At 43.8% G+C, this 18082-nt stretch overlaps 1 protein-coding gene across 3 annotated transcripts; it reads right to left on the bottom strand.

The window, feature by feature from the left end:
* Positions 1–3739: 3739 nt before the first annotated feature.
* On the bottom strand, positions 3740–17055 carry LOC110494875 (oocyte zinc finger protein XlCOF6). 3 transcript variants are annotated; one of them, XM_036948830.1, is made up of 4 exons: positions 16764–17055; positions 7853–8619; positions 7622–7804; positions 3740–5654 (listed from the first exon to the last, which is right to left on the bottom strand). In XM_036948830.1, exons 2-4 carry the CDS (start codon positions 8547–8549, stop codon positions 4165–4167), a joined length of 2370 nt encoding a protein of 789 aa, XP_036804725.1. In that variant the 5' UTR covers positions 8550–8619; positions 16764–17055; the 3' UTR covers positions 3740–4164. The 3 variants fall into 3 exon arrangements, with proteins under 3 accessions (XP_036804725.1, XP_036804723.1, XP_036804724.1); XM_036948828.1 differs by having other exon boundaries at positions 7622–8619; XM_036948829.1 differs by having other exon boundaries at positions 7622–8619; positions 16840–17055.
* Between the last annotated feature and the right edge of the window lie 1027 nt (positions 17056–18082).

The following is an 18082-nucleotide window of genomic DNA, read 5'->3' as shown; positions in this document are numbered from 1 at the left end:
CAATTGCTCCACCTCCACACATAACGCTACCCCATAAAAATCACTCAATTCAATGGTGTCCTGTTCCTAAGAGCAAGGCAAGAAACAGATCTTGACCCAAGTTGCGTGACACGGAGCGCACACTCCCAGCACCCACTCCCTTGAAAGTTGTGGTTCAGGTAGGCTATGTACCAATTTCAGGTTCAGGTAGGCTATGTACCAATTTCAGGTTCAGGTAGGCTATGTACTAGGGTTGGTGACACCCCTCCCTCCCTCCCTAGACTGACACCCCTCGCGCTGTCTCTCCCTCTCTCTCTAGACTGACACTCCTCCCTCTCTCTCTAGACTGACACCCCTCCCTCCCTCCCTCTCTCTCTAGACTGACACCCCTCCCGCTCTCTCTAGACTGACACCCTTCCCTCTCTCCCTCTAGACTGACACTCCTCCCTCTCTCTCTAGACTGACACCCCTCCCTCCCTCCCCCTCTCTCTCTCTAGACTGACACCCCTCGCTCTGTCTCTCCCTCTCTCTCTAGACTGACACCCCTCCCTCAATCCCTAGACTGACACCCCTCCCTCCCTCTCTCTCTAGACGGACACCCCTCCCTCCCTCTCCCTCTCTCTAGACTGACACCCCTCCCTCCCTCTCTCTCTCTAGAATGACACCCCTCGCTCTGTCTCTCCCTCTCTCTCTAGACTGACACCCCTCCCTCAATCCCTAGACTGACACCCCTCCCTCCCTCTCTCTCTAGACTGACACCCCTCCCTCCCTCTAGACTGACACCCCTCCCTCTCTCTCTAGACTGACACCCCTCCCTCCCTCTCTCTAGACTGACACCCCTCCCTCCCTCCCTCCCTCCCTCTCTCTCTCTCTCTAGACTGACACCCCTCGCTCTCTCTCCCTCTCGAGTCTAGAGTCTAGACTGACACCCCTCCCTCAATCCCTAGACTGACATCCCTCCCTCCCTCTCTAGACTGACACCCCTCCCTCCCTCCCTCCCTCTCTAGACTGACACCCCTCCCTCCCTCCCTCCCTCCCTCTCTAGACTGACACCCCTCCCTCCCTCCCTCGACTGACACCCCTCCCTCCCTCTCTAGACTGACACCCCTCCCTCCCTCTCTAGACTGACACCCCTCCCTCAATCCCTAGACTGACATCCCTCCCTCCCTCTCTAGACTGACACCCCTCCCTCCCTCCCTCCCTCCCTCCCTCTCTAGACTGACACCCCTCCCTCCCTCCCTCCCTCTCTAGACTAACACCAAAGTCCTTTCCCATTATTGATGTGTATTCTATTAACGATCTGTGTTGATTGTTGTGTGTGTTTTAGTGTTATCTTGTCCATAAACTGCCTACAGTGTAAGGAAACCAGTATGTCATTTTGTTATTAGGGTGAACTAACTTGTTTTTAAACTACAACTTTGTTGATTGTAATTGTGTGTTATCATCTGATGGCTCATATAAATTGTTACTAGTGTCTTTTCCACAGCAGTACAAGTGAAAAAGAAAAAAAATCTGTACAAATGTTTCATTGATATCGACTGTATGCAGATATGACCTGTATTTACTGTCTGTCTGATGTTCCCGTTCATACAGGAGACGTGACTATTGTGGATCCTCTGGGGAGCCTCAACAACATCATGAAGCTGACTAGTTCAGAGAAGAGTCTCTCGATTCCCACCGGGGACCAGTATGAAATATGGTGAAAAATGTCTGCGCTCACTACTAAATCACTTTGGATAAGAGCATCTGCTAAATGACTTAAATGTTAAGCCTTACCTCTGCTCTGTCTGTGGGGAAATGCTGTGCTCAATCAACCCATCTGAAAGTACGCCAGCGCACACAAGAGAGAAGACATAAGGTTGCCATAGACACCATAAAAAAAAACACGTGAATTTTTGTAATGATTTAGGGGTGAAGGGGGCCCAGTAGGGACTTACACATCCATAAATCACTTACAGTCCTCGTCTTATTTAATGTAAGCCTGCTGAAATGTATACATATACACAATGTCAGTCCGGAGTTCACGCCAGTCAAACTCAATCAAGCCCAGATAAAGTATTTGAAATGATTTCAGTCAGAATGTACACAATGTTAATTAACAATGTAATACTAAGTATGTTTAAACAATGTAAAATACAAATAAAAGCTTGTTCATCACAGAATGGTTATCAATAATTATGAGCTGTCTTTTGCCATGTGATTTCATTCTTTAATTGTGTCTTCATGTATGTGTGTATGTGCAGACATGCATGTTCGTGTGTGTGGATGCGTGTACATGCATGTGTGGTGCAATGCATACATATGTGTGCGTGTTCTCTGATATATACAGGGAACTGCCAAAAGAGAAGGAAACACTACATTTGGCAAGTAGGTGTATAGAAAGCAGGTGCTTCTGCAGGTGTGCTTTTCTGAGTTAATTAACATCATATAAAAATGACCATTATTTTGGCTACAAGAGATCTCTTTGACTTTGATAGAGGGGTCTCCAATGAGCACGGGGGGGGGGGGGGGGGGGGGGTTAAAGTGTGTGTGTCAGTCATCAGATCACAACAGAATTGAACACTTATGGGAGATTCTGGAGTGGCGCCTGAGAGAGCGGTTTCCCACAAACATCAACAAAACACAAATTATGTCATTTCTCATGGAAGAACGGTGTCGCGTCCCTCCAATAGAATTCCAGACATTTGTAGAATCTGTGCCAAGGAGCAGTGAAGATGTTCTGGTGGCCGCAAAGCCTCATGTTGGTGTTTCCTCTATTATACCTGTATATGTACTACTACTGTTCTCTACTTACATAAACAATGTATATAACAACATATTTATACAAACATATAGAACTGACTGTAGCCTAGGGCTTTAACATGCCCTAAACCTAGGCTCCACAGGTTACCTATCACATCATTTCACCTGTGACCTATAAAAACACATTTCAGATAAGACATGTCTTTTAATTTAATTACGCCTTTAAAACTTCACATTTATTCCTGGTTAGTTTCATTGATAAAGATTTATGTCTCGCAATAAAAAAGGAATTTATCTCAAATGCTCACATGAGATCTGCATGAAGAATTAAGTTACCATGGAAACATATTTAGTCCTAAATATTCTGAAATAACTCAACCATATTGGTAAAGGGATATAAGGACTTGAAATTGGCTCGGTGGAATTGGCTCCTGCTTTACTGTGACTGGGAGCAGTGGAATGTTCCAGAGACCAGGATCCTTAACTTAAACCATTTGATCTCTTAAATCAGGGGTTTATTTGGAAAGCTAAACATGAATATGTGTTGCTGGTTTCAAGTTAATGACACCATGCCAATTTCAAGTCTAAATTTATCTAAAAAAAAATGATACTTCAGAATATTTAGGACAGTACCTCAATGAATCTGCCATCTGGAACAGCCCCCAGGGAAGGGGCAAGTGTAGGGTGAAGTTGCCCCTAGATGCTGATCTTGTAGCATTTTCGCCAATAATGCTTAATAATAGGATTTGGGGAGGAGAACCTGATCCTACACCTGTCAGGTGTGTATGTATAAAACACAACACTGTGATTTCAGACAATTTAAAGGCACAAATCCTTGTTTTGTGATTCAGTCCAATGCGGAGGAAACATAACCACTCTCAAATACCACAGTAACCACTCTCAAAAACCACAGTAACCACTCTCAAAAACCACAGTAACCACTCTCAAAAACCACAGTAACCACTCTCAAAAACCACTCTGTGCTCCCAATTCCTCTGGGTGGAAAGGAAATGAGGGATAACAAGCCAGTTGCACCACTAAACGCCTTCAACATTCCGCATCTAAACCCTCTGAATCACAGAGGTGCGGCGAGCTGCCTTAATCCACGTCATATGTGCCCAGGGAGCAGTTGTTGTTGGGTACTAACTGGCTAGCTCAAGGGCAGAACAGCAGATTTTTTTCCTAACCTTTGCCGGCTCGGGGATTCAAACCAGCGATCTTTCTGTTCCCGGTCAAACGCACTTAACCGCTAGGCTACCTGCCGCCCTCTGGGTTTGTCTGCGTGTGTGAGTGTTTGTGTCTCTCTCTCTCTCTGGGGGTTAGATTGTAAGCAAAACAACAAATTGATGTCTTCTGTAGGTTAAACAAAGTTATTCTCTATTCATAGACAGAGCTAGAATCGTCTTGAGGACATTCAGCACAGAGTACATCACCTGCAGGATGTCAATGTCCTTTCTTATGTTTCAACATAGCTACTAAATAGGTGAATGTCTCCCTGCATATATCACAGCTGTAAGGCTTCTCTCCAGTGTGAGTGCGCTTGTGTACAGCCAGTGCGTCGGTTCGGGAAAACCTCTTCCCGCACTGATCACAGGCATGAGGCTTTTCTCCGGTATGAGTTCTCTTGTGTGCAGCCAGGTTTTGTGACCGACTGAAGCTCTTCCCACAGACAAAGCATGGGTAAGGTTTCTCCCCGGTGTGGGTTCGCTGGTGTATCACCAAAGAATTGTACTGAGAAAATCTCTTTCCACATTGATCACAGACGTAAGGCAGCTCGCCGGTGTGCACACGCTGGTGTGTTGTTAAACCTTGGCGGAATATGAAGCTCCTGCCACAGTCGGAGCAGTGGTACGGTTTCACTCCTTGGTGTATCTTCATGTGCGTTCTGAAGTTGCTTGGATGGTTGAAGGTCTTCCCGCACAGGTCGCAGACAATGGACTTCTCTTTACTGTGTCTCTTCTGGTGTTTCTTCAGATATATCGGATGAGAGAAACAATGCCCACACTCAGAGCAGCGGTAAGTTCTCTCTCCCCGGTCATGGGTCAGCTGGTGAAATTTAAGATTACCTTTTGTAGTAAAACACGCTCCACATTTAGAGCAGTGGAAGGGCCTTTCGGCAGAGGGCTTGTGTTTATATTTGTGTGCTTTCAGTAAACTGGCGTGAATGAACCGCATTCCACAGACGGAACATTGGAATGGTTTTTCTTCAGTATGCATTCTCATATGGAAATTAAAGGATGCCGAAATACAAAACTTCTTCTCGCAGTAGGAGCATTGGTAAGGCCTTTCTGCAGCAGGAATGTGTGTTTGCTCGTGGGCTTTCAGAGTGGATTTCTGAGCGAAACTTTTCTTGCACTTGGAGCATTGGAATGGTTTCTCTCCTGTGTGTTTTCTTTGATGGTTTTTGAAGGTTGATAAAAAACTGTAGCTCTTCCCGCAGTCAGAGCAGTGGTAAGACCTTTCTGCAGGAGGCTCATGTACCGTTTTCTCATGTATTTTTCGATAGTGGTTGTTTGCAAAACCTTTCCCACACTTGGAGCATTGGAATAGTTTATTTTCGGTGTGGGTGCTTTGATGGATTTTCAAGCTTGATAAAACACTGAAACTCTTTCCGCAGTCAGAGCAGTGGTGAGGTTTCTTCCCAGTGTGCATCTGCTGGTGAATCTTAAGAGTCATTTTTTGACTGAAAGTATCCCCACACTGTGAGCAGCGGTAAGGTTTCTCTCTCGTATGGATTCTTCTGTGCATTTTGAGTGTCGCTGGACAGCCGAAAGTCTTCCCACACTCAGAGCAGCAGTGGTGTGGTTTCTTCCCTGTATGTCTCTGCGGTTGTTTATTGAGGTGGTTTGATGTGGGGAGACTCCAGTCTGTGTTGTCAGCATGAGGTTGTTGTTGAGGCTCCCCAGAAGATCCATGGTTGCCACGTCTCTCTCCTGTGTGAAAGAGACAAACAGTGAATACAGTTTGTCCAACAGAAGAAAGTGACAAAATACTGAGGTGTTACAGTCCCTTCCAAGTATTCACACCCCTTGATTTTTTTCCACGTTGGTTGTGTTACAGCCTGAATTTACACACATATTCCCCATAATATCAAGGTGGAATGATCTTTTTAGAGATTTTTACAAATTAATAAAAAATTAAAAGGTGAAAAATCTTCAGTCAACCCATTTGTTATGGCAAACCTAAATAAGTTCAGGAGTATAATATTTATTTTAAACAGACCTTGAATAACCCTTGGAGCCTGGTGAAGTTATTAAATACACTTTGGATGGTGTATCAATACACCCAGTCACTACAAATATAAAGGCGTCTTTCCTAACGCGGTTGCCGGAGAGGAAGGAAACTGCTCGGGAATTGAAGACTAATGGCTGTGATAGGAGAAAACAGAGTGAAAAGAAGGAAGCCTGTACAAGGCTCTGCATCTGTCCTCGTGCTCCTAGACCTTACTGCCACTTTTGACACCATCGATCACCACATTATTTTGGAGAGATTGGAAACCCTAATTGGTCTAACATGGACAAGTTCTTGCTTGGTTGTCAGAAAGATATAATTTTGTCTCTGTGGATGGTTTGTCCTCTGACAAATCAATTGTAAGTTTCGGGGTGTTCCTCAAGGTTCTGTTTTAGGACCATTATTTAGTCTATTTCTTGGTGATGTCATTCGGAAACACAATGGCAACTTTCACTGCTATGCGGACAACACATTGCTGTAAATTTTGATGAAACATGTTGAAGCACCAAAATTGTTTACCCTGGAAGCGGATGGGGTCAAATGTTTTACTTTTAAACTGTGACAAAATGAAGATGCTAGTTCTAGGTCCCAAGAAACAGAGAGATCTGCTGTTTGATCTGACAATTAATCTTAATGGTTGTACAGTCGTCTCAAATAAAACGGTAGGACATCAGCGTTACCCTATACCCCATCTTTGTAACATTGCTACCCAGATAAGCACTACATGCACTTCAGTTACTGCTGCTAACCACTGTGGTGGAAATGTAATATTCATTATGTACTATACTGTTTAATTAGACATACTATGCTGTTTTACTTAAGAGATTTTTACGATCGGCAGGAATTTAGCTATGTGGGAAGTGCAGGGAGGAACAGAGAATGGTGGCGATATCAGCTATCTTGATCTACATAGACAAGCTAAATTACTTTTTACAACTCTGTTCCCAGGGCCTGATGCTGCGCATCTGCTAACTGTCACAAAGATAAAAGGATGTACTTTACTTTAAGAGGAGATAGATAACTTTGTTCGTTGAGCTTTCAACACTTAACTACTCTTAGTGATGGTTGATTGCTTCATTTTTGCAAATCTTATACTAAATTGTTTTTTTTTTAAGAATCTGCAGTCTCTCTTACTATAGAATTCTGCAACACCATGGCTGCTAGAATCTTGACTAGAACCAAAACAATAACTATCATATTACTCCAGCGATAGCCTCTACACTGACTTCCTGTTAAGGCTAGGTAATGGAATGATGTGAGAGATAGAGGATAGACAGAGAGATGGGGCAGAGAGAGAGAGGTAATGAAGTGATGTGAGAGAGGGAGGATAGACAGAGAGATGGGGCAGAGGCAGAGAGAGGTAATGGAGTGATGTGAGAGAGGGAGGATAGACAGAGAGATGGGGGAGAGGCAGAGAGAGGTAACGGAGTGATGTGAGAGAGGGAGGATAGACAGAGAGATGTGGCAGAGGCAGAGAGAGGTAATGGAGTGATGTGAGAGGGCAGAGGGGTGCACTGCATGTCACTGTGCTCTATGTTTAACGAATCTACAATGAAAAAATTTATTGATGTAACTTACAAAACGTTGATATCAAACTGCACTGTAAATTAGACAACTAAACTTCACAATGGTACTTAGAACCAAACAAAAGGTATCCTGCTGCACTTACTTTGATGAATCACGTCTCCTTCCTCCTCCTCGTCTCCTTCCTCCTCCTCGTCTCCTTCCTCCTCCTCGTCTCCTTCCTCCTCCTCGTCTCCTTCCTCCTCCTCGTCGTCTCCTCCTCCAGCAGTTCCTCTCAACCCTGGTGTTTTCCTGCAGTCGACCAGCCGCACAGACACCCTCTTCAGACCCAGCAGTAAGGCATTACCAGGAGAGGACTCACTCACTCTCTTCAGACCCTGCAGTAAGGCATTACCAGGAGAGGACAGAGAGGGGGACCCACTCACTCTCTTCAGACCCTGCAGTAAGGCATTACTAGGAGAGGACAGAGAGGGGGACCCACTCACTCTCTTCAGACCCAACAGTAAGGCATTACCAGGAGAGGACAGAGAGGGGGACCCACTCACTCTCTTCTCTCTCTGCTCTGGTGTGTGTATCTCTGGTGCTGGTTCTGCCTCCAGCCCTTTGCTAGGCAACAAATCTCTGTCTTCCACACATTCTTCGTCGCAGTCTACAGCATCCTCGTCATCAAAGGATTGGCTGGGACTTATGGGTCCCCCCTTCAGCCTTTTGCTAGGTAACCAATCCATGTCCTTCTGGTTCTCGTCTTCATCACAGTCTACAGCATCGTCATCAATGGATTGGCTGGGACTCAAAGGTGCACTGATACCCTCCTCCTGTATCTTCCTGATGTCCTCTTTCAGTTGGAGTAACCAAGACATTCCCTGCTCCTCCGATTCCATTGAATCTGCATTTTCCCAAAGTTCCTCCAGGATTTTACGGCACAATGAGTGATGGTGATTGTTTCCTTGAACATCAGAGCCATCCTTGCCACCGATTCCACTGCGTTCACACAGGCAGCGTAAATTGTCGTTGGTTAAAGTGTATAAACTCTGTTCCATTTCATCCATCAACGTTTCCCTCTCTCCACTCATGTTGTCCTGCTCACGTGGCAACAACAGCAATGAAGTCAATGTCAAGACTGATATAGTTCAGTTAGATGACCTGTAATGAAAATGAAAGATTAGAACACATTAACGATTGCATCTGTCATTTCACCCTAAAATGTTGTTTCTTTTTACTTTGAGTGTTAAATTAGTTTAGGAATATTCAGGCATGTTTAAATTAAATATTCATGTTGGTATAGTCACAAAATGACATGAAAAGGCTATGCATGTCAAGATGACATGGTGGTTTACATCTATTGTGTTTTGCCTTAGTTTGATTAATACCTAGGAACTAAGATGACATCATATAGAGAGATCTGTGGAAGGGAACCATTTCAATTACAGCAGGCATGGGGTCCCTACTTGAGGATCTTCACAGGGGAACCCAGGCAGTGGGAGAGCAGGGATACATGTTCCCCGGTTTCAGATACACCAGGGGAGGCAGATGTCTGATGCAGTTTCAGTGTTCTCTGCTGTGTTGTTGGCACTAGTGTGGGATAGTGTTGGGGTGGTGTTGGGGTGGTGTTGGGGTAGTGTTGGGGTAGTGTTGGGGTAGTGTTGGGGTAGTGTGGGCTAGTGTTGGGCTAGTGTTGGGCTAGTGTTGGGCTAGTGTTGGGGTGGTGTTGGGGTGGTGTTGGGGTAGTGTTGGGGTGGTGTGGGGTAGTGTTGGGGTAGTGTTGGGGTGGTGTTGGTGTTGGGCTAGTGTTGAGGTGGTGTTGGGCTAGTGTTGGGGTGGTGTTGGGCTAGTGTTGGGGTGGTGTTGGGGTAGTGTTGGGGTAGTGTTGGGGTGGTGTTGGGGTAGTGTTGGGGTAGTGTTGGGGTGGTGTTGGGGTGGTGTTGGGGTAGTGTTGGGGTAGTGTTGGGGTGGTGTTGGGGTGGTGTTGGGGTGGTGTTGGGGTGGTGTTGGGGTAGTGTTGGGGTGGTGTTGGGGTAGTGTTGGGGTGGTGTTGGGGTGGTTGGAAGACGTGGGGCCTAAAAGGGTTACTTTGTGGTCAGACTGCCGCTGCCCTGGTCACGCTGAGAGAAGGGAAGTCTAGAGCACAATCAGACTTGTTAAATCGAGCTGTTGATGGCGCTTAATAGGGTGGAAAGCTTCTCTGTCAAATGGCACCTCCTGATCTCTGTTACTGTGGATATTTGAAAGGTCCATTGGATTTAATTATATGTTCATCACGGACAACATGCAGCGTGTAGCTACAGCTTTCAATACCAGTGTTGTCCTGAATACAGCTGCTGGTATCGACGCAGCTCTGTCTTTTGTGGCTAAAGCAGTCTGGACTGGTTGAAGCCGAGTGGGAAGGATTCTTTTGGAAGTGTTTCAGTCTGCCGTGAATCATCATTATCCATACACCGGTAAGAGTCTACAGTTAAAATGCTAAGATGGCTACATACGTTATTGTCTCAACTGTATCAAAAAGTTGTTTTCATTGCTAGCTATTGTTCGCTATATAGCTAGTTAGATAGACAGTTGCATACAGGTAAAGTTGTAGCCAGCTAGCTAGCTGAGCTGCCCAGCCGCATTCTGCTGTTAAGGTTGATAGCTGATGTGCTAAGCCCTGCTTGACGATCCTCTTTCTCATGTTTGTCATGTTCAACTAGCTAGCTACTGACAATAGCCACTGTGCACCACAGTGGCTATTGTCAGTAGCTAGCTAGTTGAACATGATGCTAATCAAACCCCATTTTAAGTGATTAGGGACACATGCTAAGTTGGTTAGCTAGCGAGCCAGAATGAAATTATCAATAAATAGCTAGCTAGCTATTGGACAATAGATGTCAAGGTCGTTTTTCCTTGCATGTTAAACTAGCTATATGAATACCACTTACATCTAGGCAGCTGGTAATTATGAAGCTAAATGTTTGCTAAATCTAGCTAGTAATCTTGTCTGCACTGCCATTGTTGGACTGGAAGCAGGTTAAGTGTGTACAGGACATTTTAGTACAGCTGTAGAGGTCAACAGGAAATAACAATCTATAAGATGAATTAATGTTTTAAACCCCTTTTTCTGGAATTTGTCTTTCAACATAAACGTGCTCTCCGGGAGATGATCAAGGGTGAACAAGAAACACTTCACTTTTGTCCTGCCCTCTTAGGCCTGACTCCCCCCCTATCTGAGATATCTACTGCAGCCCTCATCCTCCACATACAACACCCGTTTTGCCAGTCACATTCTGTTAAAGGTCCCCATAGCACACACACCCCTGGGTCGCTCTTCTTTTCAGTTCGCTGCACCTAGCAACTGGAACGAGCTGCAACAAACACTCAAACTGGACAGTTTTATCTCAATGTCTTCATTCAAAGACTCAATCATGGACACTCTTACTGACACTTCTGGCTGCTTTGCGTGATGTATTGTTGTCTCTACCTTCTTGTCCGTTGTGCTGTTGTCTGGGCCCAATAATGTTTGTACCATGTATTGTGCTGCTATGTTGTGTTGCTACCATGTTGTGTTGTCATGTGTTGCTGCCTTGCTATGTTGTTGTCTTTAGGTCTCTCTTTATGTAGTGTTGTGTTGTCTCTCTTGACGTGATGTGTTTTGTCCTATATATATAATATATATGTTATTTATTTTAAATCCCAGCCCCCGTCCTCGCAGGAGGTCTTTTGCCTTTTGGTAGGCCGTCATTGTAAATAAGATTTTTTTCTTAACTGACCTGCCTAGTTAAATAAATAAAAATAATGGGTTAATTAATGTTATTTCTGGTATGCAATGTCTATTTGTCTATTTTAGTCTGCTTTCCTCCTTTAATTGTCTGGAGCCTGGTGTTGTTGTGGCCAAGGAGTTTTCACTCAGATGGAACTTGGTTTCAGCTGCTGTGCAACGTTGTCGTCCTTCCTCCCAGAGATGTGAAAGCATCCCCCCTGGACTGGACACAACCCGGCAAACATATTTTGAGAAGATCAGGACTTTTGCAATGAAAATGCCATGGACATTGCATGTCCTGCACCAAAAGGGCAGGACAGAAATATGCTCTCAGGCTAGATTCCTTTGTCCATATCATTACCTTTAGTACTTGAAGTTAATACAGGAAGGATGTGTAGTTTAACACCATGTGTTCTAATTTGCTGACAGAGACAGTAATTCAATGAGATCTAAATGCATATGTAAATGCATATGTAAATGCTGCCAAATGGTTTTATTAGTGTCGGCTACACCGTTCCACAATTCACCTGCAAAATCATCCTGTTGTCCTGCATGTGGGTATTTTAAGCGCGGTCACCTTGGGCATGTGTCTGTTTTACTGCACGCAACAGAGTGAAACTGTACAGACACATGAAAGCAATTGAAGTTGAATTCATCGATGGGAGCGGATGATAGGGGAATTTATATGCTTAAAAAGGTAATGACTAAACAATTCCACCCTGACACGTAACTATGACATTATGTAACAGATATAACGAATAATTAGACAAACGTAACTATTAGTAATCATTCGATTCTGTAACATGTATAATGAATTAGAACGATAAACTTCAGTCTGATAAGGTTTGGTCGAGACAATTAGAAATGTGTTTGTGTGACTAAGAAGATCCCGAGAACAATTAAACTGTGTATGACCTGACCTGGCTAGAACTCTGAGAAACTTACGGCAGGACAGGGAGTCCTGTCAAGGTTCCTCTAATCTCAGGGGAATGGAACTGCCAGTTTGCTAGTGATAAACAGTGGTGAGAACCAGGGGAAGGATACATTCCACCTACTGTTCGTGTGTATGTATGTGCGTAGGCTATCTACTGTTTGTGTGGAGGTATGTGCGTAAGTAGGGAGTGAGTTATAAAATGGCATGTCTTTCTATTGTGGACTTTAGAACGTTCTCGTGAATAAACTTTACGGGCCTTTTGCATAAGCTGAGTCTTTGCCTAATTATTATTAAACCCAGGGTCTTACAAACCTTGGGGATTACTCAGCGCTTAAATAATTGTTAGATATTATCATTAGGATTGAAAATTATCGTGAGAGCGGATCAGGCTGTAATTTCACTCAACTGTTGACTCATTTATACTCACTTGGGTAACCGATTAGTAGTAATTTATACCCGCGTGGGAATTTTTGATAACTAACATTACCTTTTCTGTAGGTTACAACAATAACTCGTTGGAACCGAAACGTGGACATTAAGACTTTCTGTCCGGTAGAAGATTTGGTCCGTGCCGTTAGTATTGATATGAGACAGTGCACTCGTGTGTGGGGCAATGCACTGCCGTTTGATGTGCAGCAGGGTGGCAGTGCTTGCTGTGACTTGTAGTGCAGCGCATCGCAGACTAATGGGGGAACTTGAGATAATGTTCAGAGAATACATTTTGGCAAAAGTATTAATTTTCTTATTTTTTTCCCTTTTTTTTAACACACCCTTTTTCTCCCCAATTTAGTTTATATCCAATTACGATCGAGTCATGAATCCTCCGAAACATGACCCGCCAAACAGCTCTAATAAACACGCCAGCCACACCAATGTGTCGGAGGAAACACTGTTTAGCTGACAACCGAAGTGGAGGGCCACAAAGAGCCACTAGAGCGCGATGAGACCCGGGTTCGAGCCAAGTAACAGCTTTCTATCAACATTAAATCATATTAAAATCTGTTCATATACAGTTGTGGTCAAAAGTTTTTAGAATGAAACAAATATAAATTTTCACAAAGTCTGCTGCCTCAGTGTCTTTAGATATTTTTGTCAGATGTTACTATGGAATACTGAAGTATAATTACAAGCATTTCACAAGTGTCAAAGGCATTTATTTATTGACAATTACATGAAGTTGATACAAAGAGTCAATATTTGCAGTGTTGACCCTTCTTTTTCAAGACCTCTACAATCCACCCTGGCACGCTGTCAATTAACTTCTGGGCCACATCCTAACGGATGGCAGCCACTTCTTCCATAATCAATGCTTGGACTTTGTCAGAAATGGTGGGTTTTTGTTTGTTCCCCTGCCTCTTGAGGATTGACCACACATTCTCAATGGGATTAAGGTCTGGGGGGTTTCCTGGCCATGGACCCAAAATATCTATGTTTTGTTCCCCGAGCCACTTAGTTATAACTTTTGCCTCATGGCAAGGTGCTCCACTATGCTGGGAAAGGCATTGTTCGTCACCAAACTGTTCCTGGATGGTTGGGATAAGTTGCTCTCGGAGGATGTGTTGGTACCATTCTTTATTCATGGCTGTGTTCTTAGGCAAAATTGTGAGTGAGCCCACTCCCTAAGCTGAGAAGCAACCCCACACATGAATGGTCTCAGGATGCTTTAATGTTGTTATGACACAGGACTGATGGTAGCACTCACTTCGTCTTCTCTGGACAAGCTTTTTTCCGGATGCCCCATACAATCGGGAAGGGGATTCAGAGAAAATGACTTTACCCCAGTCCTCAGCAGTCCAATCCCTGTACCTTTTGCAAAATATCAGTCTGTCCCTGATGTTTTTCCTGGAGAGAAGTGGCTTCTTTGCTGTCCTTCTTGACACCAGGCCATCCTCCAAAAGTCTTTGCCTCACTGTGCGTGCAGATGCACTCACACCTGCCTGCTGCCATTCCTGAGCAAGCTCTGTAATGGTGGTGCCCCGATCCCGCAGCTGAATCAACTTTAGGAGATGGTCCTGGCGCTTGCTGGAATTTCTTGGGCGCCCTGAAGCCTTCTTTACAACAATTGAACCGCTTTCCTTGAAGTTCTTGATGATCCAATAAATGGTTGATTTAGATGCAATCTTACTGGCAGCAATCTCCTTGCCTGTGAATCCCTTTTTGTGCAAAGCAATGATGACGGCACGTGTTTCCTTGCAGGTAACCATGGTAGACAGAGGAAGAATAATGATTCCAAGCACCCTTTGAAGCTTCCAGTCTGTTATTCAAACTCAATCAGCATGACAGAGTGATCTCCAGCCTTGTCCTCATCAACACTCACACACCTGTGTTAACGAGAGAATCACTGACATGATGTCAGCTGGTCCTTTAATGGCAGGGCTGAAATACAGTGGAAATGTTTATTTGGGATTCAGTTAATTTGCATGGCAAAGAGGGACTTTGCAATTAATTGCAATTCATCTGATCACTCTTCATAACATTCTGGAGTATATGAAAATTGCCATCACAGAAACTGAGGCAGCAGACTTTGTGAAAATTAATATTTGTGTCATTCTCAAAACTTTTAGCCACAACTGTACACCCCCAGGAAGAATGACACTTTTTAAATTACAATTCTGACAAGCGAGCACTTAAATATGATCATTTTCATAGCCTGGTTCACCAACTACTTCGCAGACAGATCAGTGTGTCAAATCGGAGGGCCTGTTGTCCGGACCTCTGGCAGTCTCTATGGGGGTACCACAGGGTTCAATTCTCGGGCCGACTCTTTTCTCTGTATATATCAACGATGTCGCTCTTGCTGCGGGTGATTCCCTGATCCACTTCTATGCAGACGACACCATTCTGTATACATCTGGCCCTTCCTTGGACACTGTGTTAACTAACCTCCAGACAAGCTTCAATGCCATACAACACTCCTTCCGTGGCCTCCAACTGCTCTTAAATGCTAGTAAAACCAAATGCATGCTTTTCAACCGTTCGCTGCCCGCACCCGCCCGCCCGACCAGCATCACTACTCTGGATGGTTCTGACCTAGAATATGTGGACACCAACAAATACCTAGGTGTCTGGCTAGACTGTAAACTCTCCTTCCAGACTCATATCAAACATCTCCAATCCAAAATCAAATCCAGAATCGGCTTTCTATTTTGCAACAAAACCTCCTTCCCTCACGCCGCCAAGTAAAACTGACTATCCTACCGATCCTCGACTTCAGCGATGTCAACTACAAAATAGCTTCCAATACTCTACTCAGCAAACTGGATGCAGTCGATCACAGTGCCATCCGTTTTGTGACCAAAGCCCTTTATACCACCCACCACTGCGACCTGTATGCTCTAGTCGGCTGGCCCTCGCTACACATTCGTCGCCAGACCCACTGGCTCCAGGTCATCTATAAGTCTATGCTAGGTAAAGCCCCGCCTTATCTCAGTTCACTGGTCACGATAACAACACCCATCCGTAGCACGCGCTCCAGCAGGTATATCTCACTGGTCGTCCCCAAAGCCAGCACCTCTTTGGCCGCCTTTCCTTCCAGTTCTCTGCTGACAGTGACTGGAATGAATTACAAAAATCGCTGAAGCTGGAGACTTAGACTTCCCTCACTAACTTTAAACATCAGCTATCTGAGCAGCTAACCGATCGCTGCAGCTATACATAGTCCATCTGTAAATAGCCCACCCAATCTACCTACCTCATCCCCATATTATTTGTATTTACTATTCTGCTCTTTTGCACACCAGTATCACTACTTGCACATCATCATCTGCTCATCCAACACTCCAGTGTTAATCTGCTAAATTATAATTACTTCGATACTATGGCCCATTTATTGGCTTACCTCCTCACGCCATTTGCACACACTGTATATAGACTTAATTTTTTTATATTGTGTTATTGACTGTGCGTTTGTTTATTCCATGTGTAAGTCTGTTGTTTGTGTCGCACTGCTTTGTTTTATCTTGGTGAGGTCGTAGTTGTAAATGAGAACTTGTTCTCAACTAGCTTACCTGGTTAAATAAAGGTGAAATTAAAAAAAAAAAAAATGAATGTCTGGGAATGATGTAGAATAAGGCATTTGTGAAAATTCCTAAGCAATATATTCAGCTGGTGTTGCGTGTTGGTAAATCCATCAACTATTCTGCATCAGGCGCAGACTGCTCTGAAATCGGAGTAGATAGCCAGAGCGACTTCTACGACCGCTAGAGATATGCTTACTGGATAGCAGTCGTTCAAGTTCAGCATAGCTAGCTAGCAAAGTGAATCACATTTTTTGCTAGCTAACCAAATGACACCTGGATCTAGTTGTAGCCACCGAAAAACGATGAGGGGTTAAAAATCGGTCACTCAACCACTCCTCCAATGACATGACATCCTCCCAGCAGCTAGCTAATGAGGCTCCGTGCTTTAAACTTGCCACATAAACAGATACGCTAGCCTATTAGCCACGTTATAACTGCCTTGTGATCATTGCTAGTTTGATTGTATTGACATTCCCAGCCTTAGTTACATTCGTCCGTTTTTGTCCAAAATATTGAGTAATTGAAACTGAAACAGTGCATTCCGAATATAGGCAGCAAACAATTGCCCAGGCCAGCTGTGATTTACAGAACATTTGCTACCTACCAGTTACAGTAGAAGAGCTAACGTTAGCTAGCTAACAGGCCAGCGCGTCTCTGTCCAACCTGAACAAGAAGTATACCTCGTGACTTTCGCTTGATGTTCCTTCGACAACGTTGTTTTGAGATCAGTTTTAAACTGTATTTTGGAGTTTGAATGTAGAAATTCCCACTATGTTGGAAGACTGATCTAGTTAGGGTTAGCTGCTCATTCTTTGCTTGGATCCAATGTATGCTATGCCGTCATCACACACAGACCAGACCAGTCGAGTATCGATAGATCCATGGTAAACTCTATGGCTAGAGCATTGTGGCTGATGATGCTCCTCGTAATCTCACTTCAGGATATATTTTTGGTGCATTTAGAATGTTCTCAGGCAAATGTAAATTGTGAAAAAAATGATTTTTGAAGTTCAGATGAGCTTTTTCTGTGATTGTATTAACATTACGATACTTAGTTGTCTAAGGCTTACGACGTACTTCTCAACATGAAAAAAGGCGTGCATAGGTTAAAAATGTAATCAAAACACTAACATATATTACTCAATTCTACCTTATAGCATACATCAATTGATAAACCCATACGGAAAAGTTATACATTGGAATATATTTAAATAAAATTGAATTAAACATAACATTTCAATATATTATTTGTATTCTAAAGTTAACAAATTATATGGCCAAACACTCCTTTAAAACTCAGAAAGCCTTGTTTTGTTTTTTTGATCTCATGAAACATTTGATGTCGTCTTTTTCGGAAATAGATTTCTAAAAATGGATGAAAGGGTGGACGAGGAATTAGTATAGGGGTTACCGAAACCTAAAATTAACTTTACATTTTTTTTTTATGTGGTGCGGCGGTTACTTACTCTAAAAATTCGAACCTAACACTATGCTTGGCACCTGAATGACCAACATGTTGAGGGACAGCTGAGAGAGCAATCGCTCCCTTCCCCCTTGTATGCTCACTGGGAAGTGTTCTTCCACTGCAAATCTACCATTCCAGTGTTTTACTTGCTATATTGTATTTACTTTGCCACCATGGCCTTTTTTTTGCCTTTACCTCCCTTATCTGCTCACATCGTATATAGACTTGTTTATACTGTATTATTGACTGTATATGTGTAACTCTGTGTCGGTGTACGTGTCGAACTGCTTTGCTTTATCTTGGCCAGGTCGCAATTGTAAATGAGAACTTGTTCTCAACTTGCATACCTGGTTAAATAAAGGTGAAATAAATCAAATAAAAGTGCCTGAATACCTACATTGTACTGCTGCTGTTCCCTCATGCGAAGTGGACCCTGAATACCAACACAATGGTCAATA

The sequence above is a fragment of the Oncorhynchus mykiss genome, chromosome 17, assembly GCF_013265735.2.
Source record: "Oncorhynchus mykiss isolate Arlee chromosome 17, USDA_OmykA_1.1, whole genome shotgun sequence".
Lineage (NCBI taxonomy): Eukaryota > Metazoa > Chordata > Actinopteri > Salmoniformes > Salmonidae > Oncorhynchus > Oncorhynchus mykiss.
Note: the sequence above shows the minus strand (reverse complement) of the source record. Positions and strands in the feature narration are given on the sequence as shown.